General features: G+C 40.3%; 1 protein-coding gene across 1 annotated transcript in view; it reads right to left on the reverse strand.

Annotated features, from left to right (window-relative positions):
• PPP2R3A (protein phosphatase 2 regulatory subunit B''alpha) overlaps positions 1-25,505 on the reverse strand; it is a 212,856-nt gene that overhangs the window by 92,808 nt on the left and 94,543 nt on the right. The window contains exons 5-6 of the mRNA XM_043474125.1: positions 19,302-19,405; positions 10,621-10,723 (exon numbers count right to left, since the gene is read on the reverse strand). Of these exons, the coding sequence (XP_043330060.1) occupies positions 10,621-10,723; positions 19,302-19,405 (207 nt within the window). The remainder of the gene's footprint in view (positions 1-10,620; positions 10,724-19,301; positions 19,406-25,505) is intronic.

Consider the following 25,505-nt stretch of genomic DNA (forward strand, 5'->3'; position numbering starts at 1 on the left):
CTAATCTTTGGGTCTTGGTTTTTTTGTCTAATATTATTTTAGGTCTTGGTATTTCTGTCTAACATTTGCCTTTGAGGGATATGTACACCACTTATAGGTGACTATTGATATGGTTAGGTTTAACTCTCTTATCCCATCCAGCCTTTGTTCCTTTTTTTCCTTCCATTTCTGCCTCCATTTGGGTTAACTGAGTGTGCTTTATAATTCTTTTATTTCCTTTTTTGGCTTATTAGCTATAACTATAGCTATAGCTCTGTTATTTCAGAGGTATGTCAGAGGTTACAACATATATCTTTAACTAAGTATAATCTACTTGCAAGAAATGTTAAACAACTTCATGGATTATATGTGAACCATAACAATATACTTCCATTTCTCTTCTCCTAATCTTTATGCTGTTGTTGTTAAATTGTACTTAAACATATGTTAGAAATAACATAATGCAGTGTTGATAGCTTCATTTAAAGAGTTAATTTTCTTCTAAAGAGATGTGAATAATAAAAAATCACATATATGTAGTTACCGCTTCTGGAGCTTATTCCTTTGTGTAGATTTGTATTTCCATCTGCTATTATTTTCCTCCTTGCATAAACGACTTTTTAAAAAAACAAACAAAAAACAAACAAATGAAACACATCTCTTGTAATGCACTTCTGCTGGTGATGAATTCTTTGAGCTTTTTTATGTCCAAAAATAAAAATCTTTAGTTCACCTTCATTTCTGAAAGGTATTTTCACTGGGTATGGTATTCAAGGTTGACTTCTTTTCTCTCAGTACTTTAGAGATGTTGCTCCTCTGTCTTCTGGCTTGGACTTTTCCAACACGAAATCCACTGTCATCTTTATCTTTGTTTCACTCTATGAAATGTGACTATTTTCTCTGGCTACTTTCCAAACTTTGTATTATTGATTCTGAGCTACTTTATTGTGATGTGCCATAGCTCAGTTGGTAAAGAATCTGCCTGCAATGCAGGAGATCCCAGTTCAATTCCTGGGTCGGGAAGATCGGCTGGAGAACGGATAGGCTACCCACTCCAGTATTCTTGGGCTTCCCTTGTGGCTCAGCTTGTAAAGAATCTCCTGCAATGGCGGGAGGCCTGGGTTTGATCCCTGGGTTGGGAAGATCACCTGGAGAAGGGAAAGGCTACCCACTCCAGTATTCTGGCCTGGAGAATTCCATGGACTACAGTCCATGGGGTAGCAAAGAGCTGGACATGACTGAGTGACTTTTACTTTCACTGGTATAATTTTGTGTTTCTTGAGCTTTGGGCTTATCGAGCATCTTAGGTTTGTGGGTTTATAGTTTTTATCAGGTACAGAAAATTCTGGGCCATTATCTCTTCAAATAATTTTTGGTCCCCCTGCAATGTAATTTCAGCACTAACCATCCAGAGTTAGTGTAGATTTCACAGGTTAAGGACACAGTCCTAAACAAGACTCCTCTTACTTCAGACACCAGGCATAACTCTGGGGTTCCCAGGCCACCCACACTTCTGACTAACTGGTTATAAATTTGGGGGTTTCCATTATCCTCTGAGGTTCAACGACTTTCCCAAATGACAGAACTGGGTAAACACTATACACAGAACCGAGGAAAGTACTATATTATGATTTCTATTCTATTATAAAAGAATACAAATCAGGACAAGCCAAGTAAGAGATGCACAGGGCAAGGTCTGCGAAGCTTCTGTGGAGCTCTGTGGAGCTCTGTGTCCCTAAGACAAGTCACCCTTTCAGCACACCACTGAGTATCATTAACCAGGGGAGCTCAATTGTGCTTCAGTGTCCAGAGTTTTTAACTGGGTTTCATTATGTAGACATGATTAACTGAGTCACTGGCCACATGATTGGATTCAATCTCCATGCTTCCTCCCTTTTTTGGAGATCAGGCTGATAATCTGATCTCAGGTTAACACCTGGCTGAAAGCCTCAACCTCTATTCATGTGGTTGCCCTTCTAGCATGGCAGGCTCTCATCCTAGAACTATATTGGGGCTTATGATGAGTCGCCTCATTAGTATAAATGCAGGCATGGTCCCAGGAGCCCACCATGAAGAACATAGACACTTATCATTCAGAAAATTCCAAGGCTTTAGAAGCTCTGTCCCAGGAACCTTGGGTTAAGACCTGACAAATTCTTTATTTTACAGCATCCTCTCTTCCGTTTATGTCAGGTTGCTTGAAGCCAGGTCCCACAGCTCCCTGATGCTCTTTTCATTTTCCTTTAATTCTTTTTTACGTCTCTGTGTCTCATTTCGGGTAGTTTATATTCTATGTCTTCAAGTTCACTATTCATTTCATTTGCAATGTTTAATCTGCTGTCAACCCATTCTGGTATATCTTTCACCCCAGACACCTTAGTTTTCATCTCTATAAGTTCATTTTGGGTCTTTAAAAAAGTGTTCAGTTTTGATATTTATTTTAATATACTTATCTGCTAATTTTAAAATCTATGTCAGTTCAGAGTCAGTTTCAATTGATTGGTTTTTCTCCTAATCATCAATTGTATTCTTCTGTTTCCTGGCATGCCTGATGACGCCAGTCATTATGAATTTTGTCTTTTTGAGTGTTGGATATTTTTATATTCTTATTCTCAACTTCTGAATAGAACATATTTTATATTCTGGGATGCTGTTAAGTCACTTTGAAAAACCTTTCATCTTTCTAGACTGTGCTTTCCTGATCCGTTAGACAGGACCCAGCGCTGTCTATTCTGCGGCTAATTATTCTCCCCCACTACTGAGGCAGGTGGCTCAGAGGATAAAGTGTCTGCCCACAATGTGGGAGACCTGGGTTTGATTCCTGAGTCAGGAAGATGCCCTGGAGAAGGAAATGGCAACCCACTCTGGTACTCTTGCTTGGATAATCCCATGGATGGAGAAGCCTGGTAGGCTACGGTCCATGCGGTCGTAAAGAGACAGACATGACCGAGCGACTTCACTTTCATTACTGGGGCAAGAGGGATCTGCCAATACAGGAGACACAGGTACGATCCCTGGGTTGGGAAGATCTCCTGGAGAAGGAAATGGCAACCCACTCTAGTATTCTTGCCTGGGAAGTCCCATGAACAGAGGAACCTGGTGGGCTACAGTCCATGGGGTTGCAAAATAGTCAGACTCAACTTAGTGACTAAATAACAACTGAGGCAAGACTCCTATGACTACTCAAAGTGCTGTGTCTATGAAGTTTTCCAGCCTGGGTGGTGGGGTCAGATACTATTCTTGGCTCTGTGTGACCCACAGGTATTGTCTCAGTTTTGGCTGCAGACAGTCAGAAATGACTGAGCAACTTTCACTTTACTTCTTCACCTTTGGTTACTATCCTCATATATATCTACTGGGTACTCATGGAGGAGTTCTGAAGATCTCTGGAGTTTCTCTCTGTGCACTTCTTTCCTCTTTGGTGCTCTGCCTTGAGAATTCTAGCTACTTTTTCTTCCAGATTCTCAACTCTCCTAAACTCAGGGAGTTTGTTGAACTCCGCTTAGGGTACCCATCAATACACTGTGGCTTCGAAACTCTCTCAAGGAAGTTATAAGGCTAACCTTGTTTGTTTTCTGTTTCTCAGGAATCACTCTTATCTTTTGTTGCCAGATGTCTGCATGTTGAAAACCACTGTTTTGTATTTCTTGCCTGATGTTTTTTGTTGTTTCAAGTGGCAAGGCAAATCCAGTCCCAGTTCCTCCATTTTGGTAATAAACAGAAGATCTGTTGATTTTGTATGTTAATTTTATTTCCTACTATTTTACTGAATTCTTTTATTGTTTGAGTTTTATCACTGATTCTCTTGAATTTCCAGGTTTACTGTCAAGCCATCTATGAATAGATACTTCTTCAACTATTCTTTTTTTTTTTTTTTTTAAATTTTGTATTGAAGTAGGGCTTCAGCTCAGTTGGTAAAGAATCCGCCTGCAATGCAGGAGACCTGGGATCGATCCTTGGGTTGGGAAGATCCCCTGGAGAAGGGAAAGGCTATCCACTCCAGTATTCTGGCCTGGAGAATTCCATGGACTGTATAGTCTATGGGGTTGCAAAGAGCCGGACACAACTAAGCAACTTTCACTTACTATAGCCAATTAACAATGTCTTCAACCATTTTTATGCCTCTAATTGTTTTCTCTTGTATAATTACTCTAGTACAATGTTGAACAGTACTGGAGACAGTGGCATCCCTGCCCTGTTTCCGATCTTAAGAGAAAGGCCTTTAATATTTCCTTATCAAATAACACACTGGCTTTAGCATTAGGTATATACATTGTAACAAAGTTAAGGAACTATCTCAAATACCTACTTTCTAGAGCAGTTTTTTTTTGGCTGTGCCATATGGCATGTGGGATCTTATCAACAGTTCCCCAACCAGGTACTGAACCTGTGACCTCTGCAGTGGAAGCATGGAGCCTTAACTATTGGACTGCCAGGAAAGTCCCTTGAGCATTTCTATGAATGGTAGTTAAAATTTTGTCCAAAGTTATTTCAGCATCTGTTCAGACAATCATGATTTTTCTCTTAGATAAAATATGTGATATTAATAAAGATCTTAATTTTGAACCAATTTTGACTTCCTGGAATAAATCCCACCAAGTTATGTGCATCTGCTTGGTAATATTTTGTTACTTTTTATCATTAATCATGAATTAGGTTCATTTGCAGTTTTCTTTTTTGTACTGTCTTTACTTGGTTTATGTATCAGTTTAATAGTTATTTCATAGAAAGAGCTATGGAGTTTTTCTTCCTTTTCAATTCTCTGGAATAATTTACTGAGCATTAGAACTCTCTGCTATAAAACCCTCAAAGAGCAGAGAGTCCTAATGCCTAATGTTCCTCCATGTCATTTCTTATTTTGTGTATTAGTGCTCTCTCCTTTTTCTTGATGAAATTAGCTAATTGTTGGTCTATTTTGTTAATGTATTCCCCATAGCAAGATTTCAATTTACTAAAAATGCTACTGTTTTTTAAATTCTCTGTCTCTTTAGGTTTTGATCATTATTGGAGGTGAGTGATGGGTATATGGAGGTTCATAGATCACTCTGAATTTGTAGATGCTCAAAATTCTCCATAATAAAAATTTAAAAATTATATATACATATGGTATAAAATCAAGCAGTATATAAAAATTTATGATGGAAAGCACCATTCTACCAACCTACCTTATCCATGGACCTTTCACCCTATTTCTTTTGAATCACTTATGTTTTTTTTTGCTGCTTACCTCTATAATTAAACATAAATTTAAAATAAACATAAATTATGTAAGTATAATGAAATACTATGTTACAATTACTTTTCTTTATAGCTTTATCAACTTTAGACAATATTTATGATTCTCTGCTAGGGAAGATGAGGATTTAGCTCATTTATACTGGCCCACTTTACTCCCCTTTACCCAGTATTTGTGGTTATGATTTTTAGTTTTTGTATTGGTTATCTCTGTAAATGAGAAATAATCTACTTATACGTTTAATTTTCACTCTGTTTCATCTTAGTGCCTTAAGTTCTATTTACAGGATGATGACAATAGCACTTCTACCTTTGTTTTCTCTTTTTCTCCTTCACATTTTGGCAGTATTTTGACTTACATTGTTCAGGTTGCTTAAATACTGTTCTGCAACTATAATAAAATTTTCTTCAGTTTATTCATAAGATGACTTTAGGTGATATACATTAAAATATTTTACAACATTTTGACTCTAAATACTGTTGAATGTCAGTTAAGCAGCATACCAGGAATGCACATCATTTCTTACTGGTCCAATATCATGTCCCTTGGGCATTCAAAGGAGAATATTCCAGGCACTGAAGTTAAATGAACTTTGTTTTTTTCTTTTTTTAAGGTGAGGCATCCTAAAGGAAATCAGTCCTGAATATTTATTGGAAGGACCGATGCTGACGCTCAAAATCCAATACTTTGGCTACCTGATGTGAAAAGCTGACTCATTCATTGGAAAAGACCCTGATGCTGGAAAAGACTGAAGGCGGGAGGAGAAGGGGACAACAGAGGATGAGATGGTTGGATGGCATCACCGACTCAATGGACATGAGTTTGAATAAACTCTGGGAGTTGGTGATGGACAGGGAGGCCTGGCATGCTGCAGTCCATGGGGTTGCAAAGAGTCAGACACAACTGAGCGACTGAACTGAACTGCAGGTGAGGCTTTATTGGGGTCCCTTGAACTTCCTTTTCTTACTTTCCATCAGTTGTTTATAATCCTGTCATAGTTTACATCATGTTTATACATGACTTCAGAGTTGTTTTCATTTTTTTTAGAGTTTCTAATTGCCTTTCTTCAGCTTGTTGACACATAATGCTGCATTTTCATCATACTCTCCGGTTCCCCTGTTCTTAAATATAAAAACTATTGCATGGACTCACTCCTCCCCTCCTAGCTCCTTCCCAGAGAAATCCCCTATCTTCTCTATTCTACAGTGGCTGCTCTTTAGTTGCCAACCTGGGACTTTATTTCACTGATTCTCTGAAGTGAATCCATTGTTTCCTGTATCTCATGCATTTCTTCTTCTTGGTTTATTTAATTTGCTATAGTATATATTCAAGTAACTCTCCAAGAAAACAGGAGATAAACTTTCTGAGTGTGTAAATGTCTTTATTCTAAACTCATATCTGATCTACAGCTTGGCAGGATATAGAAATCTGAGTTCAAATTCATTTCCCCAGAGTTGCCAATGAGAATGTAATACCACCCCAATTCTTATTCCTATTAGGGTGACCTGGTTTTTCTCTCTGGAGGATATCAGTGGCTTTCTAAAATTTCAAGAGGACTTGTTTATGTATGTCTTTTTTAAATTCATTGTGTTTGGCACTCAGAGTCTCCTTTCAACCAAAAGACTTATATTCTGAATATTCTGGTTCTGTGGGCAGTGACTGGAGGGAACGTGAGAGCTGGGTTGGAGGGTCATATTCTGTTTTTGATCACGTGATGGCCACACAGGCATGATGTGTTTCCCCAAGAAAGTAAACAGGAATCTGAAGGAGTTTCCCACTGGGTTTCTGCTCTTTGGACACAGCCTATCTTTCCAATTCTCTCCATCTTGTATTATTTATTTGATGATTCTGTATTACTTCTTTGATGATTTCCTTCTTTTCATTTTCCCCCTTCTTTCTCCCCTAGTTAGTGAGATGCTGAAATTCTTGAATTGGTCCTTTATGTCATCACTCCTGACTCTCTCTCTCTCTAACATGTGTGCATTTGCGTGCCCCAGAGATATCCTTAACTTTATTGCTAGGCCTTACGCTGAAATTTAAATTTTGGCACTCCCACTTTAAAATTTGCATAGCTCTTTCTTGTGTCAGTTCTATTCTTGTCTTATATAATCTCTCTGAATATAGTAATTATTTTTTTAAAAAAGACTTTTTAAGAACAGTTTTAGCCTTACAGAAAAGTTGAGAAGATAGTTTCAAGTTCCCATATATCTGCACCCAGGTCTCTAATTATTAACATCTTACATTAGCATTTGTTATAATTAATAACCCAATATTGATGCACTGCTATTACTATTATTCAAGGCTATACTTAATTCACATTTCCTTCAGTCAGTTCAGTTCAGTCGCTCAGTCCTGTCCGACTCTTTGCGACCCCATGAATCGCAGCACACCAGGCCTCCCTGTCCATCACCAACTCCCGGAGTTTACTCAAACTCATGTCCATCGAGTCGGTGATGCCATCTCTGTCGTCCCCTTCTCCTCCTGCCCCCAATCCCTCCCAGTATCAGGGTCTTTTCCAATGAGTCAACTCTTCACATCAGGTGGCCCAAGTATTGGAGTTTCAGCTTCAGTTCTTCCAATGAACACCCAGGACTTATCTCCTTCAGAATGGACTGGTTGGATCTCCTTGCAGTCCAAGGGACTCTCAAGCGTCTTCTCCAACACCACAGTTCAAAAGCATCAATTTTTTGGTGCTCAGCTTTCTTCACAGTCCAACTCTCACATCCATACATGACCACTGGAAAAACCATAGCCTTGACCAGATGGACCTTTGTTGGCCAAGTAATGTCTCTGCTTTTTAATATGCTATCTAGGTTGGTCATAACTTTCCTTCCAAGGAGTAAGTGTCTTTTAATTTCATGGCTGCAGTCACCATCTGCAGTGATTATGGAGCCCAAAAAATAAAGTCTGACACTGTTTCCACTGTTTCCCCATCTATTTCCCACGAGGTGATGGGATCAGATGCCATGATCTTAGTTTTCTGAATGTTGAGCTTTAAGCCAACTTTTTCACTCTCCTCTTTCACTTTCATTAGTTGCTACCTAATGTCTTTTCTTCTGTTCTAGCATCTCATATCACATTTAATTGTTCCTCCTTAAGCTCCTTATGGCTCAGACAGTTTTTCAGACTTCCCTTGTTTCTGAAGACCTTGATAATTTTGACAAGTACTGGCCAGACACTATCTAGGATGTTCCTCTACTGAAATTTGTCTTAACATGCTCCAAGTGCAGTCTGGCTGCACTTTATATTTGGGAACCAGGTAAGCAGTCAAATGGTCAACTGCTCTGTACCCCAGCCTTCAGTGATTCCCCATTGCTAATACTTCACATCAGCTCTGTCAACTCTGAGTTCATAGCCTCCTTGGGAGATCCTAATGAGCAGAGTGGAATAGAGTAGCTCACTTCTCCACTGCAGCCCATACATGACCCCTTGCTCTGGGCTGTGGTCTCCTTTGTTTGCTTCCACTTTCTATCTTCAAGAAATACTAGATCTCCTGTACACTGATTTTTTTCCTCCTCTCTTCCTCTCTGACATTCCACTCACTTTCATTGGTTTATTCCTTTTAACATATCAATATTTATCTTCAGAGGAGTTTGGAAAAGAATGAGAGGGGTAGCAGTCTGTCCTCTTTTATGAGCAGACTCCACATATCCACTTTTTATATAAAAATAAAACTTCTTATATTTAAGGGAAGTAAAAATGTCCACTAATTTTGTTGTTTGTTCATAATTCTCTTGGCATAACTTAGTTTATATTCCTGTCAAAGCTTTTACTAAAGCTTCTGATAAAACTCAGTCAGGGTAGTCCCCACAGGAAAAAGAAATCTCCCATATGAATTCTTGATGAAGCAACTAAGTGAAGAGTTGTGGGTAAGGGAACAAACAAGGGAATGGAAGGTGCCAGGGATGAGCAACAGAAAGATACTGTTACAATCCCTAGGGCCAAGGGACCAGGGAGGAACAGACCAACAGGAGCCCAGTAAGCACCTCAAAAGCTGAATTATAGAGAAACATACAGTTACTATGCTGAAGCAAACAGCTGGGAAGACATGCTAACTTCTTTCTTCTCTGCCCTCCCCCCTCCTGGCAGTGTGAGCCACTGGCCAGACCAACCTGAAGCTAGTCAGCAAACAGAGTAAAAAAGATGCAGTTTCTAGGAGACAGAGTAGGGCGGGGAATGGATGGAGTGGGTGAGGGTGGGGGGTGGCTGAAGAATTTACAGAAAACATAAATAGGAAAGCATAAAATTTGGTTTCATACATGATGATCTAGATTAAATGTGAAAAACTTAACAATCTTCATTCCCATGAATATTTTTTAAAGGGGAACAAAAATATATCGTAGAAGAGTTTAATAATCAAAGATATCATTCAGATTAAAATAAGCTCAAAACTCCTGCACATAAAATAAATTACATCCAAACTTCATTTTCTGAATATGCAAACTGTTCCAACAATTAGAATCTGTCATACGGCATTAGAAGTTAGGATAGTGGTTCCCCTATGGTGGCAGGGACTGGGAGGGAGCATGAAGAGTTTGGGGGTGCTGGTAATGTTTGGTTTCTTCATCTGGGTGCTAGTTATACAGAAGTGCTCACATTGTGAAAATTAATTGATGCATCATGATTAGTGTGTTTTTATGTGTGTGTATGTTGCAATTCAAAAATCTAAAAGAAAAAAAAAGATGGTAGCCACAAATACAACTTAAAAAAACCTAAAGTATGTCCACGTATCTTTCTGCCCTTTTTTAGGCATCCTCACTAACAGTCAACAAGGATTGACTAGAACAACTCAAAAAATGATGCGCATTCAACAGAAATGAAAGGCAGATCTCAGCTTCAAGGAATTTGTGAACTACTTAGGAAAATGTAATATTTAGATATGGAATACATTAACAAGCAATGTATCAAGCTATGAAGAATGCTGTAATAAAAACAGATTCGATATTGGCATGCAACTGATTCTCATCAGAAGGCCTGGATATAAATATTTCCCCCACTGGGCTCTTTCTGTTGGAGATCTCTTTCTCTTTAACCTTAATGAAGGTCAACTTGATTAGCCAGGCCAAATGCCTGATTTCAGGAGGTGCTTCTGTGATTGCTGTGGGTGGGCAAAGGGGGAGCCTAAGCAAGGCCTCTCTCTTCTGCTTCAGTGGGAGTAGCCCTGTTTCATCTGGGCTATAATATATATACTATTATCTGTTTTATACTATCTGTTTATACTATTATCTGTATCAACTTTTACTTAACAAAAGGATTTTGCTGCTAAAATAAGCTTGGAAACCACTTGTCTAGAAATCTAATCTCTAAATTTGTATATCTCAATTGACATATCTTACAGTTGAAAAAATTTTAAAAGCCTCTGAAACTCTAAAAATAAACCCATTTTAAAAGGAAATGAAAATTACCTGAAGTAAAGGAATAAAATCATCTTGTTCTAGAGAGCTGCAGCTGGGCTTCGCAAGAAGACAGATAAACTTAGAGGCGCCATCATGACGGTTACTCAGCAACCTAGAAAAGAAACGACGGCTTAGGAGGACTGCTACTGCGAACAGTGACCACAACTCAATAGTTGGGAATTTCAGCCTGGTCTGAAGGCCATTTAGGTCAAGAATCGAGTGCTCTCTTTTCAATGATTAAAAAAAAAAAGGAAAAATTTCCATGCTGCTGATGTTGTCCAAGGGCGTTCTTAATAAAAGCTCAACAAGATGGTATATTATTTTTGTAGAATGCTTCTGAGACCACCAGGTCAGCTGAACTAATGCAGGTAAAAATACACTTTAAGAATGTCCATTCATATTAGCTCAGGGTATCTGGAACCAGAACTCCAGAGCTGCCCACAAGAAGGGAACGTATCTGATGGACCACCATGTACATGTAAGACATGAATTTCTGTTTGTACAGGTTTGCAGACATTCAGGACCAATCTGAGGGGCTTTTAAAATGAGACTCTGAAGGACCAGGCTTAAGAAAAAAATGAAGGCCCTATTAAATCTTAAAGCTCTAAGAATTCCTCATATCCAGCTAATTGCTGGACATTTCCATTTGGATGCTATACTCACATAGCAAAGTCAAAATAGTGAAAACCAAATTTAGAATCTTCTTCTCAAAGTCAGCTCTTTTCATGGATGTCTATTTTTGTTAATGGTGGTACCACTCCAAGTTATTTGGGCTTGAAAATTTGAAGTCATTTCAAACTTATTTCTCTTCCTTATTCTCCACATCCAATTAGTCTCCAAACTTTTTTGCTTTTCTTCCTTAATCATTTATTGAATGCTAATTGTGTGCCAGATACTGTGTCTGGCCTTGTGTATATTTGGAATACAAAGAAAATAAGACATGGTTTTGTGCCCTGTAAGGAGCTTACAGTCTAGTGAGAGAGATACACCAATAAGATCATACTCCTGGATAATCTTATTAGAGAAATAATAAATTCAGGGTGTCATGGAAGGACACGGGATGGCCAATGAGATTCCCTGAAGAGTTGTGAAATGGAAAAGGGGCTGCTGTGGATCAAGAGGGCTGCATGTAGAAATGCCTGGTATGAGAGTGCACAAATTATCTGGGCAACTGCAAGCACTGGAGGTAGGAAGGGAAGGGGACATGAGCATTAGGATCAGAGCCTGGAGGCCCTTTCACATTCAGGTCCAGGTCAAGTCCAGGTCAAGAAGCCTGGACTTCCGCCTACTCAGAGAAAAATTTTAACTTGGACAGGGACATGATCAGATGTATTTTTCATAAATACCAGGCAGAAGTTTGTCTAAGGGCTTGAGCAAGAATACTGGCAGCGTGAGATGAAGAGAAAGGGGCAAATACAGTTGAAAATGAAAGGGCGTGGTAGCTGATTGGTGTGGAGGGGTAGAAGTGGGCAAAGTCCATGATGACTTCCAGGTTTCCAGCCTGGACCACTAGGTGCTTGGAATATAGGATGGGAACACATTTTAAACAACCATGTCTTCCTTCCTGTTTCCAGTTGACCATTAAGTCCAGGGTCTTTTTATTTCATGCTGAGACTTTCAGAAGGGAAGAAAGTCAAAACAGGCTTCAGTGTCCATCCAACCTCACATCACAGATAATTCATCATTCTAAAACATTCTTTGATTATATCATTCCCTTTTCCAAAAATGTTCAACAGTTTTCTACCACTTATATGAGGAAATCTAGATATCTAAGTCTGGCATTTAAGGCCCTCTTTAACTAGGCTAGAGCCAGTATGCCTATCTCACTACTTTGCTAAACTGAAACATCCACTCTGGGCAGCTGGCCTGACCCACTCTGCTCTGAGTGTGCCGTGGGCATTCTTGTCTCAGCGCCGTTTCTCATGCTGTTTATCTCTCCTAGAAAACCACCTCTCCCAACTTTGCTTTCTGAATACTGGTTATTCTTTAAAGTCCAGGTAATAACTCACCTCTTTCAAAAAGCCTTCTCTGATAACTAAATCCCTTACTGATCTTTGTACTATATTTAGTTTATGTGTATTACATATGCCATTGTACCATGAATTTCCTTTTATTTCTCTGGCACCTAAAGGGCAGGCAAAGTTACAGCTCTTTTTTTTTTCCTTTAGCACTAGAAACAGTGACGTTCATACAGAAGATTCTTAAAAAATGTTTGTGATCTGACCAACAGATATCCACTTAACTGATTCCATTTGTGATTATTAAAGTCATACTGTTGCTGCTGCTAAGTCGCTTCAGTCGTGTCCGACTCTGTGCGACCCCATAGACGGCAGCCCACCAGGCTTCCCCGTCCCTGGGATTCTCCAGGCAAGAACACTGGAGTGGGTTGCCACTTCCTTCTCCAATGCATGAAAGTGAAAAGTGAAAGTGAAGACGCTCAGTCGTGTCCGACTCCTAGCGACCCCATGGACTGCAGCCTACCAGGCTCCTCCGTCCATGGGATTTTCCAGGCAAGAGTACTGGAGGGGGTTGCCATTGCCTTCTCTGATTAAAGTCATTGAACACTCTTTATTTTCTTTATCATTCTTCAGCATGCTTAAGGCTCCCAAAGTTAAATAAATACACGTTTCAGAAAGAGATCAGTGAAACAGGTGCTGATGGGACCCATCTCTTACGATTTGAAAACCAGTGGGAGGATCACAACCAAAAAGGTCTTTGGAAAATAGTGTTTTCATGAAGAAAGGATAGCAGCACTATGTACAATCTGCACAGATATACCAGATGAGAGAGATTGTGAGAGGGTAAAGTTAAGTCAGGTATGGCCTTTTGGTATTAGAAGCATGCAACAGAAAGAAGAGATGAATTATGATGTTCAACCAGTGCTAGAGGCTGGTGAACTTCACACGGCAGGAGAAAAAGAGATAATAAAAGTCATGAAAACTGGAGAAAGAAGGTAAACATAGCTATTCTAAACTATCTTCCAGAGCTCTTAAGATGAAATGTTGTTTTGTTAATGAACAAATGATACCTTGACATGAAAAGGTAAGAGCAAGTAAAGCATATAAAAGTTGGAGCAGTATTACCAACTCTGAAAGGAGTTTTGTCACAAAGTTGGTAATCTAGGAACTCAAAAAGAAATGCTGTGGAGCAACCTCTTTCCCTTAAAAATGTCTTGACTGGAGCAGAAACAGTTGTCAAATAGAGAGGAAATGGGCAGCAGAACAGGGAAGGGAGGGAGATCAGAGGGAGGGGAACAAAAGTCTGGTGAGGAGTTCATGCTCGAAACACTCAGAAGAGGGCTCAGAAACCTCCACCCCACGAGCACTAGGACAGGAGGAAAATTATTTACTGTTATGCTGTGACTTTTGTATTTGACTTTCCCCACAAGATTATATAGAGCCTATTATTGGGGTAAGTCAGGATGAATATGTATATACCAATATGTTTTACTTCTGTTATTTTTTTTGTATTCGAAAGTCTTAATATGCTAAAGTTGGACCCAGGTCACTAAGCAAAGGGTACAATTTGTAAAAAATTATAAACACATGTCTTCTTCAAGGTAAGTGTGGTAATTCAAACCATCATGCTTAGTTGCTTCAGTTCAGCTCAGTTCAGTCGCTCAGTCGTGTCCGACTCTTTGCGACCCCATGAATCGCAGCACACCAGGCCTCCCTGTCCATCACCAACTCCCGGAGTTTACTCAAACTCATGTCCATCGAGTCGGTGATGCCATCCAGCCATCTCATCCTCTGTCATCCCCTTCTCCTCCTGCCCCCAATCCGTCCCAGCATCAGGGCCTTTTCAAATGAGTCAACTCTTCGCATGAGGTGGCCAAAGTACTGGAGTTTCAGCTTCAACATCAGTCCTTCCAATGAACACCCAGAGCTGATCTCCTTTGGGATGGACTGGTTGGATCTCCTTGCAGTCCAAAGGACTCTCAAGAGTCTTCTCCAACACCACAGTTCAAAAGCATCAATTCTTCGGCACTCAGCTTTCTTCACAGTCCAACTCTCACATCCATACATGACCACTGGAAAAACCATAGCCTTGACTAGATGGACCTTTGTTGGCCAAGTAATGTCTCTGCTTTTTAATATGCTATCTAGGTTGGTCATAACTTTCCTTCCAAGGAGTAAGCGTCTTTTAATTTCATGGCTGCAATCACCATCTGCAGTGATTTTGGAGCCCAAAAAATAAAGTCTGACACTGTTTCCACTGTTTCCCCATCTATTTGCCATGAAGTGTTGGGACCAGATGCCATGATCTTAGTTTTCTGAATGTTGAGCTTTAAGCCAACTTTTTCACTTTCCTCTTTCACTTTCATCGTAGCCATACATGGTGCTCCTTTAAAGCACCCTGGTTTTTAAAAGGCATTTTGAGTGCGCAAGAGAGGAGCTGCCACTAGAGGGCGCTCCAGTCATTATAGTATCTGGCCAGAAAATTGAAAAAGAGACCTTACACTTATTTATTCATAGGATTTTTTTTTTAATGAAATAAAGACAGGGACAGTTGCTCATGCTATATATTTCATAAGCAGTTTTCTGCAGTAACGGAAAATTAGGACTTATGTTTCATGTCTTTCCCCCCCCTTTGACTTTGTAGAAATCTCTTCCTTGGAGATAAAGTGAAAATGATTCATCTCAATAAAGAAATACAGCTGTTGTGGATGCTGCTGCTCTATCCACCAACATAAATGTCCACTTTATCTCAGTGACACAGAGTCTTAAGACCAAAAAATTTTGGCTATTACTATCCTTAACATTATAAAGTTAATTGTAGGTAAACAAATTGATTACTAGTTTTCTTCTGCCATAGGCAGCTTCAGGCTCACAAACACAGGGTCCTCGCATAGCGAAAATAACTTAGAATGCATAGTGAAAGTAACTTAGAATACAAAACTCTTCTCTCTGGCTCTAATCATTTATAGAATGAACTACTTCCTTTTATTTATTTTTGAATTTCCCAGGTTGTTCAAACTTTTATCTGAAACAATCACAACTCACTCTTGCTGCTTTCCCAGATTGTTAGAGGGTTTTTGCCAACAATGCTGAATTCAGGGGCTGAAGATACCCTGACAAGAGCTATGTAACATCCTTATTCTTTCTACTCTTTGTTCACACTCCACCCGAGGCCTTTTTTGGGGCCTGGCACCTACCCAGGGGAGAGAAGGTAGCCGAAAGCCAGAATATCTACACATTTCAAGTTCTTCAATTCTGCTACTGTTATATGCTGATTTAAAATAACAACAATAGTAACTAATAATAGACAAGCAGACCACCCTGCTGAAGTCCTGGCTTTACTGGTGGGGAAAGGAGAGGGAATCCGAGGCCTTTGGCTCTATTTTCTTCCCTCTGGTTCTAGATGCCACAATAGCCAGAATGGCAAATACCATTTTTTTTTTTTTTTTACTGGCTTACTCCTGCCTAATTAGTGCTTTTTGCTAATTCTGGACTCCAAGGAATTATTCTACTTTTATTACTGCTTAACCATACACTGAAAAAAAACCCCCCATTTTTTAGACTTCTATCCAGCTGTGTCCTATTTGCAATAGGAGACAGGGAATGGTGACCAAGGCCCTGACTTCTGGAGGGTCATTCCACTAGTGTATAAGGAATGATTCTCCCATGGCCACTGCAATCCTTGGTATTTGAACAACTTAGAACTATTCCCTGTAACAAAATGATCAGAATTCACCTGGAAAACATGAAGCACTTATAACTTTTAGCTTCGGTGTGAACTGGCTGCCTTATTTCTCCTGATCACTTTGCTGTTGTTCAGTCACTTAGTCGTATTCGACTCTTTGTGGCTCCACGGACTGCAACATCCCAGGTTTCCCTGTCCTTCACCATCTCCCAGAGCTTGCTCAAACTCATGTCCATCGAGTTAGTGATGTCATACAACCATCTCATCCTCTGTCGTCCTCTTTTCCTCCTGCTTTCAGTCTTTCCCAGCATCAGGGTCTTTTCCAGTGAGTCAGTTCTTCACATCAGGTGGCCAAAATATTGGCATTTCAGCCTCAGTATCAGTCCTTCCAATGAATATTCAGGATTGATTTCCTTTAGGACTGACTGGTTTGATCTCCTTGCAGTCCAAGGGACTCTCAAGAGTCTTCTCTAACACCACGGTTCAAAAGCATCAATTCTTCAGCACTCAGCTTTCTTTATGGTCCAAACTCTCACATCCCTACAACTATTGGAAATATCACAGCTTTGACTAGACAGACCTTTGTTGGCAAAGTAATGTCTCTGCTTTTTAATATGCTCTCTAGGTTTGTCATAGCTTTTCTTCTAAGCAGCAAGCATCTTTTAATTTCATGGCTGTAGTCAGCATCTGCAGTGATTTTGGAGCCCAAGAAAATAGTCTGTCACTGTTTCCATTGTTTCCCCATCTATTTGCCATGAAGTCATGGGACTGGATGCCATGATTTTTGTTTTTTGAATGTTCAGTTTTAAGCTAGCCTTTTCACTCTCCTCTTTCACTTTCATCAAGAGGCTCTTGAGTTCCTCTTCACTTTTTGTCATAAGGGTGGTGTCATCTGCATATCTGAGCTCTTGATGTTTCTCCCAAATCTTAATTTCAGCTTGTGCTTCATCCAACTCAGCATTTCCCAAGATGTACTCTGCATAAAAGTTAAATAAGCAGGGTGACAATATATAGTCTTGACATATTCCCAGTTCCCAGTTTGGAACCAGTCTGTTGTTCCATGTCAGGTTCTAACTGCTGCTTCTTGACCTGCATACAGATTTCTCAGGAGGTAGGTAAGGTGGTCTGGTATTCCCATCTCTTTAAGAATTTTTCCACAGTTGGTTGTGATCTACACAGTCAAAGGCTTTAGCACAGTCAATGAAGCAGATATTTTTCTGGAATTCTCTAGCTTTTTCTATAATTCAGCAGATGTTGGCAATTTTATCTCTGGTTCCTCTGTCTTTTCTAAATCCAGCTTGAACATCTGGAAGTTCACAGTTCAAGTACTGTTGAAGCCTAGCTTGGAGAATTTTGAGCATTACTTTGCTAGCATGTGAAATGAATCCAACTGTGTGGCAGTTTGAAAATTCTTTGGCACTGCCTTTCTTTGGGATTGGAATGAAAACTGACCTTTTCCAGTCCTGTGGCCACTGCTGAGTTTTCCAAATTTGCTGGCATACTGAGTGCATCACTTTAACAGCATCATCTTTTAGGATTTGAAATAGCTCAGCTGGAATTCCAACACCTCCACTAGTTTTGTTTGTAGTGATGCTTCCTAAGGCCCACTTGACCTCACACTCCAGGATGTCTGGCTCTAGGTGAGTGATCACACCATCATGGTTATCTGGGTCATGAAGATCTTTCCTGTATAATTCTTCTGTGTATTCTTGCTACCTCTTCTTAATATCTTCTGCTTCTGTTAGGTCTATGTTGTTTCTGTCCTTTACTGTGCCCATCTTTGCATGAAATGTTCCCTGGTATCTCTAATTTTCTTGAAGAGATCTCTAGTCTTTCCCATTCCTGATCACTTTAGTTCTATTGTAATGCAAGAAGAACTTGGTGAATTCAACTTGTGGCTAGATTTTTCAAAATAAGAATATAGTTATTAATCACCTATGGTGTTCTCAAGCATTATACTAGTGAGGGCTTTGAGGTGGCAGGAAAGGATTAGAAGAGTCTGTAAGCTGAGTTTTGCTGCTGATTTTAAATAACAGTGATGATAGTGACGGCAGGTGGACAGCATTTCCCAGTAGCTCATCAGGAAGGGTATCCAGCCCAGAAAGTAGAACAGCATACTTAAAGAAGGCTGATCAGTTAAAAGAGGTAGAAGGGGCAAGCTATAACATTCCTTTAAATTGTGCATAAATATATCAAGAAGTTATTTCTAAAGAAAGAAGGGAGAAAAAAAGAAAAGAAAGAAGAAAGTTGGATTTAAATTCAAGAGAACTTGTCAGGATATTAAAATCCAGGAGTATATTTATAAATATACTAACCCTTTGTTCCTTAACTGGAGCTTTCAAAAAGTAATGACTAAAATCTATTAGAATTCAGTTATTTTTTTTAAAAGAAAGGTCTTTTTTTTCCCATTTATTTTTATTAGTTGGAGGCTAATTACTTTACAATATTGTAGTGGTTTTTGCCATACATTGACATGAATCAGCCATGGATTTACATGTATTCCCCATCCCGATCCCCCCTCCCACCTTTTTCGGCCGTGCAGCATGTGGGAATCCTAACACTTGACCAGGGATGGAACCAGCGCCCCCTGGGTTAGAAGCACAGAGTCTTAACCACTGGACCACCATGGAAGTCCCAGAATTCAGTTATTTTTAATAAATCGACTGGATACAATTCTAAATTGGATCAGATGAGAATGAAAGCATGTGACATGTATGATTTGCTCCCTTAAAGGAGCATTTATGTCACTGCTACAAGAGTCAAATCCTAAGACTCAAACTGTTAACAAGTGAAACTAAGAAACTATCAAATAGTTATTAAACAAGTATTTTTGGAGATCTGCTTTACCGATTAGAGACATGTAAGATAAAAGCTTAGGGAAAGAATTTCTTTGTGGGCATAAAAAGTTGTGAATCACTTAATTTTTCTTGCTGAAACAAAGGGTAAGGGGGAAATTAATGAATGAGTAAAATTAGTGTCTTTTATAAAACATGTCACGAGGACCAGATAATTCCTTGCCCAGCCCGAGTAGCTGCTCTCTTACTTACTTTCTCCACATGGTGATGAATGACTGTGCTGACACAAATCCTGTCCTCTCTCCCCCTGCAGCCCTGAACATGGGGGCTTTCCAATAAAGAGGACAGCCGCAGGCCTGCAAATAAAACACAAATGCAGTGTGAGCCAAGGGGCAGTGAAGAGACGACATGGCCAAAGAAAGGGCCTTTGTGGCTTTAACCCTTCAGGCCACAGTGGACAGAAGAGGACCTGGGGGAGCAAAACTGGGATGGAGGCAGATACATCAGCTGGGGTAGATTCAGCAAGACAGAGGGGAAACAATACAAGAAGATGACATGTTTCAGCGAGACAGAGGGGAAACAATACAAGAGGATGACATGTTTCACGAAGAAGATGAATATCCAATTGCCTTTTCTTAAAGTACAGTTATAGTGAAGTTTCTTTCCCATGAATTTTATAGTTAAAGCAACCAGTCTCCCTTCCTTCCTACCACTCTTACATCATGTATTTTCTACTTTTAGGAAGAAAAAGATGTGACTGAATGTCATGGTTGTGTAAATGGCCTCCCTTCCTATGGGAGAAAAATACAGCCACCCACCTTTACTCTGCCCAGTAACTTGGTATCAATACGCTCTAACTGCGCTCTCCTTTTCTCCTTTGCTTATTGTGTTATTAAGCCCCAGGTTCAAGGAGAAACAGAAAAGTCTGGACTGTTTTAGAAAACAGCTATAAATCTATTTAAATGGTTACAATTCAGGTGAAAGATGGGAGGCAAAAATTAAAATGCTATAATTTATTTATATATTAGAACATATCACTAATGACAACATATTATAAGAGCCTTAGAAAGAACTAAAATACAATACCCTAAAAGGTAATGATTTTCTTCTCAATAAAAAACCTTTTTCTTTCAATTAAGAAAAATTATTCTTATCCTTTTATAAGAAAGAATTCATACCAAATTTACCTGCTTTTTTTCTAGAGGGAAAATTCTTCCAAGTAATAATATCTAAATATTAGCTGAAAAATAGTTTCCAAATGTTCCCAATTTTGTATACACACATAAAACGTATTCCCAAATCTGAAGCTCTTCAAAGAGTCACATCTTATTATTGGATAAAGATATTCTTATTATCATAATAGATATAGGACTGTTGAGTCTTATTCTACAAAGGGAAGCTTCTCCTCTGGTAGGTGACTAGATGTGGGTCCACATTAGGCTGAGGTGAAGCTGCTCCTGATGTGGGGCCTCTGTGCATCGGGGATCCTACAGAAGCCTGAACAGTACTTCACCTGAGGTTAGTCAAGCTGAGAGAATGCCCAGGACTGCTGGGTTTATGTCAGAGATGAGGACATGATGATGAGGTTCAAGCCAAGGGAGGTAAGTAAGTACAGGGCAGAAATAAGAGATTGCTTCTGCCAGGGCCACCCAATCACATTCTGCAAGCAGGGTGGAATTTAAAATTTCTTAAGTCCAGAGGTCAAATACCTCCACTGAGGTCAAGAATGAGGGAAAGGTGTTGCTTAGCAACCAAATGGATTTTGTTTATCGTGTAAATTATGATTGCCAAGGTACAAAGCTCACAATTAATATACTTTGGGTGGCTACTGTCAAATCCACTTTCCCCAATCCCAAGTCTCCCTTTCATGAGGAATGGTAGTTTGCCAAGAAAATGCTCTTATATGTGATAGGCTATTGGCAACTGCTGGGAAAATTAAAAGCAGCCTGTATTATGGAAGTGGGGGTGCAGAGCCACAAAGAGAGAAAATACAGAGAGGGACTGGGACTGGCTTGCCAAAGTACTTGAAGCTCCCAACATTAGAGTCACTATGGATTTTTCAGAATTGGAAGGGATCAAGAATTGTCTAGCTTATCCTTGGGAAGTGGTCACCAGCTCAGATGATACATGTTTGGGACCTGTGTACTTACCATCCTGTAGGACTACGTCCACTATTAAACAACTTTCATTTCCTTGGATTATGATTTTTATTCAGAAGACTTTGTTAAAATGTACATGTCAGCTCATAAAGAGTATGGGATTAACATTTACAAATTTATTATTACCCAAAGGCAAAACCCTAAGAGATATGGTACAGAAGAGATACATTTTGAAGTGGGTATGAAAGGACTGACCTATTTTTCTTGTAGTGGGACACCCCGAGTAGCCAAGCCGAGTATACCTTGGCATGAAGGTATAAAGCCCTTGGAAAAAATACCAAAGGCAAAAGCAGGAAGGGCAGTGGATGGCAAGGGCTGCAGATATTACACTTTGGCTGTTTTTTTAAAATGTAGGGACTTCTCTGGTGGTCCAGTGGTTGAGAATCCATCTTCCAATGTAGGGGACTTGGGTTTGACCCCTGGTTGGGGAAATAAGATCTCACATGATGTGGGGCAACTAAGCCCATGTACCACAACGAAAGAAGCCCCCAAGTGCCACAACTAGAGAAAGCCTGCATGCCACAAGGAAGACCCTGCACAGCCAAAATAAAATAAGTTAAAAATAAAAATTGCTCTGAAATCAGAGAAAATAGTACACTTTCCCGCTATTTAAAAAATAAATGCATGTCTGGCCTGCATCTTCTTAAAAACAGAGAATTATGATAAAAGGAGCCAGGAGATCAATACAAACCTAAAAAAAAAGTAAATAATATTAATCTGAGGGCAACAGAATAGAGACTTTTATGACAAAAGAGAGAACAAGCTCATGTCAAGGCTCTTCACAAAGGAAAAGACAGAATGACAAGTGAGGAGGTATAGGACATGCTGAAAATGGGTTTAGGAAACAGGTTTAGAGGAGAAGGTAAGCGTCAGTATTGCTGGAGCCAAGAAAACTTGATTAACACCTATAATTTCATCTGAAAATGGCCCAACAACATAAAGAACTGAAAGCAAGTTGTCTAATGATATGTAGGAAGAGATGCTCGTCCAATATTTGTAAGGTTCTTTAACATTTTAAAATGTCTCATGCTTGTTATTTTATTCAGTCCTGACACGACCCCATACAGAAGAGGGCAGGTATTTTTATTTCATTCTGCAGACAAAGAAATAAAGGAACCAAGCGGCTACCTTACAGGCCACAGGCAAGAGGGTTAAGATGGTGCTACATCAGCTAGCAGGAAGAGCTGGAGCGCTCTGTATAGTTCAGAAGATAGTTTCATCCTTCTCCCTCAAATTCTCCCTTTTCCCTCAAGCCTGTCAAAGGCTAAAACTCAGTGGTGCCAAATACTTTCCTTTCTGTTCCTATGCTGCTTTTGTCCCTCTTAGATCATTCTCTATTCATTTCTTTTCCATCACTTCATAAAGCTGTGGAAAAAAATACAAACTACACACTAAGAATTTACTCAGAAATGGAGATCAATCTCTCCAAGGAGGGAGGACAGTCTGCAGAACAAAGAGTGGTGGAAAGGCTGGTTTAGTGAGTACTAACAGTCTGGCCACAGCTGAGAACAAGTTGGATTACATGGAATTTAAATAAATTCCATAATTAAATAAATTTTTTAAAATAAATGATTTTAAGAATAAAGAGATAAAATCCAATAAAATGAGCTAATATAGTACTTGTGAGGTCATCATACACATATCCTCATCTTACATGCAATGTTAGTTCACTTTGCTACCTAAACTGACAATTACGGTCTGAGGGAATGAACACAAATGCTTGGCACCCCTGAATGGAATTTAGGACTGTAGTCAAGCACAATTCAGACAAGTTAATCAGACATATGTGTGTATACTGGCTACTGTGCCACATGATAATTTGGTATAAACACTAATTATGTAAACGACTGTTACTATGGTTATCAAGTTTTCTATCTTTTTTTATAACTAAAAATTTATCTCTGGCTGTCCTGGGTCTCGGCTGCTGTGGGCAGGGGCTGCTCTCTAGTTGCGGCGCACAGGCTTCTCATTGCAGTGAGCAGCGCAGGCGCTCCTGCTGTGAGCGTGGGCTATAGGGCATGTGGTTTCAAGAGTTCTGTCTCTCAGGCTCTCGAGCAAAGGCCAAATAGTTTTGGCACACAGGCTTAGTCGCTCTGGAGCACATGGGATCTTCCCTGATCAGGGGTAGAACCTGTATATTGGCAGGCGGATTCTTTACCCCTGAGCCACCGGGGAAGCCCCAGTTTTCTCTTTTTAAACTTCTCTATGTTGTCAGCTGTAACACTGGCAGTTTTTCCTGATGCCACCTACAGACAGATCCCCAGTCTGTGAACAGCAAAGTCCTCCCTTTGATTCCCCAGCACCAACCGCTTCCCTGACCTGACTACACTCTCTCCTACCCTCCCCGTGACCACGTGGAGTCCTCAGGCTCCCTGCTGTCCTCTCACTGTGCATTCACTGTGGAGTGCTGGCGGCCGCTGAGCCACAGGCAGCGGGGGCTGCCACGAGCCAGGTGGGAGGGCCAGAGCAGGAGGGTGGAGGCAGCACGCAGGAAAGCTCCTCAGGCCGGGGCTGGGAATATTCAAGAGGAGGAAGGTTGACCTGAGACCTTCAAGACAGAGCAGGCTGCAGGTCTCTGACAGTGAGGCACTGATCCCTTGGATTGGCTCTCCAGATGTGGGGAGCCCAGCAGAGCACGAGGGAACTACCATGGGGCTCAGTCTGCAGTTTCCCCTGCTTGTTTGCTCAAACTAGTCCACGAGGCCTCCTGTCTCTCTTACACAAACCGCTGCCATGTTAGACATACTCTGTTTGGCATTTATGTGATTAACACGTTATCTCCAAATGCAGATTTCATTCATCTCTGCTAAATTCTCTCTCTTGGATTTAGGTTCAACATTCCAGCCCATTCAGATAATTTACCACCTTGATTCATAATAAAATAGTCACCTTTCAAAGCTTGGGGTAAAAAATTGCAAATGCCCTGAAAGAACTTATAATTTATTTGAGTGGGTAATGCTTAGTAGAAGTAGCTGATTTTACGTTAGCCCACTTCAGGGGAGATAAGGTAGAAACAGCATGATGCAGGAGTCAGAGGACATGTCTCCTGACATGGACAAAATATGACCTCAGGTACATACTTGTGGGATATCAGTTTCCTCATGTTACAGTAGAGTGGAAATAGGTGAGACATCTTATTACTAGAATGAAAGAGTTTGTTTTTCACTAGAAACACCTAAGGTGTCAACAAGAAAGCAAGACTGGGGGATGATTAAAAAAGAATTCTTTTTCATTTCCTTGAAAATCACTCTACTTAGAAATTAACAGCAGTAACAAATGTTCTGGGGTTATCAGTAGGAAAGCAGAGGGGGCATGACCCACAGGGCGGGGCCTTAAAGAATGGTGATGTGGGAGTGGAGAGGAGAAGTACATTTTGGAGGGGAGAAGCATGAAAGCCCAAACAGAGGCAGGCACAGGTGGGTCAGGCGGATACAGGGAATAGTGGTTTGGATTTTATCCTCAAAAGTGGTAGTTGTCAAACTTTTAAATATGCTTGCTGAAGACAGAGGTAGTGTTCCGAGTAGAAGGGTGCACGGGGTCTTGGGAACTCCCACTTGGTGTCCCCCTGCCCACATGCCTAACCCCTCTGTTTCTTGAAGCACAGCTTGAGACCACTGCGAAATCCTGAGGTTGGATCTGACTCTTCAGAATAGTGTACGTGCACGATCAAAACAGGACCCAAACGAAACAAAGCACTCCTATAGTTCAGGGGTCCCCAAACACTGGTACTGGTCCTTAGCCTGTTAGGAACTGGGCTGCAGAGCAGGCGGTGAGCAGCAGGCGAGCAAACCTCCATCTGCGGCTCCCCACCACTGTGCGTTATTGCCTAAACCACCCCTCCCTCACCCCCTTGGTCCATGGAAAAACTGTCTTCTGTGTGAAACTGGTCCCTGGTGCCAAACAGGTTGGGGACTGCTGCTATAGACAGTAGGAATCCCTGCATTTTGCTGAGCTGGGGAATGACATGATCAAATATAAACTGGTGGTTACGCTCAGTATTAACTGTTCTAGGAGGCGGCTGGAAATGTAGAATCCAGTTACCGAAGGTGCTACAGTAGTCCAAGGGTTAGGGACTAAGAGCTTAAATTAGAAGCAGCTGGATGTATTGAAAAGTATCAAAGACTAGCAATAACAAATCCATCTATTTCTGAGAAGAATCCCAGCATTAAGTTGGCCTAATAGTTCCTTGTCTGGCTTCAGGGCAAGGAATTATGATCAATGAATGAGAATAAAAAAAGAGATTTGTATTCAACAAGGGGATTTTTTCTAACAAGTAAAGCTATTTAATGATGGAACA

This window comes from Cervus canadensis, chromosome 7 (assembly GCF_019320065.1).
Source record: "Cervus canadensis isolate Bull #8, Minnesota chromosome 7, ASM1932006v1, whole genome shotgun sequence".
Taxonomy (NCBI): Eukaryota; Metazoa; Chordata; class Mammalia; order Artiodactyla; family Cervidae; genus Cervus; species Cervus canadensis.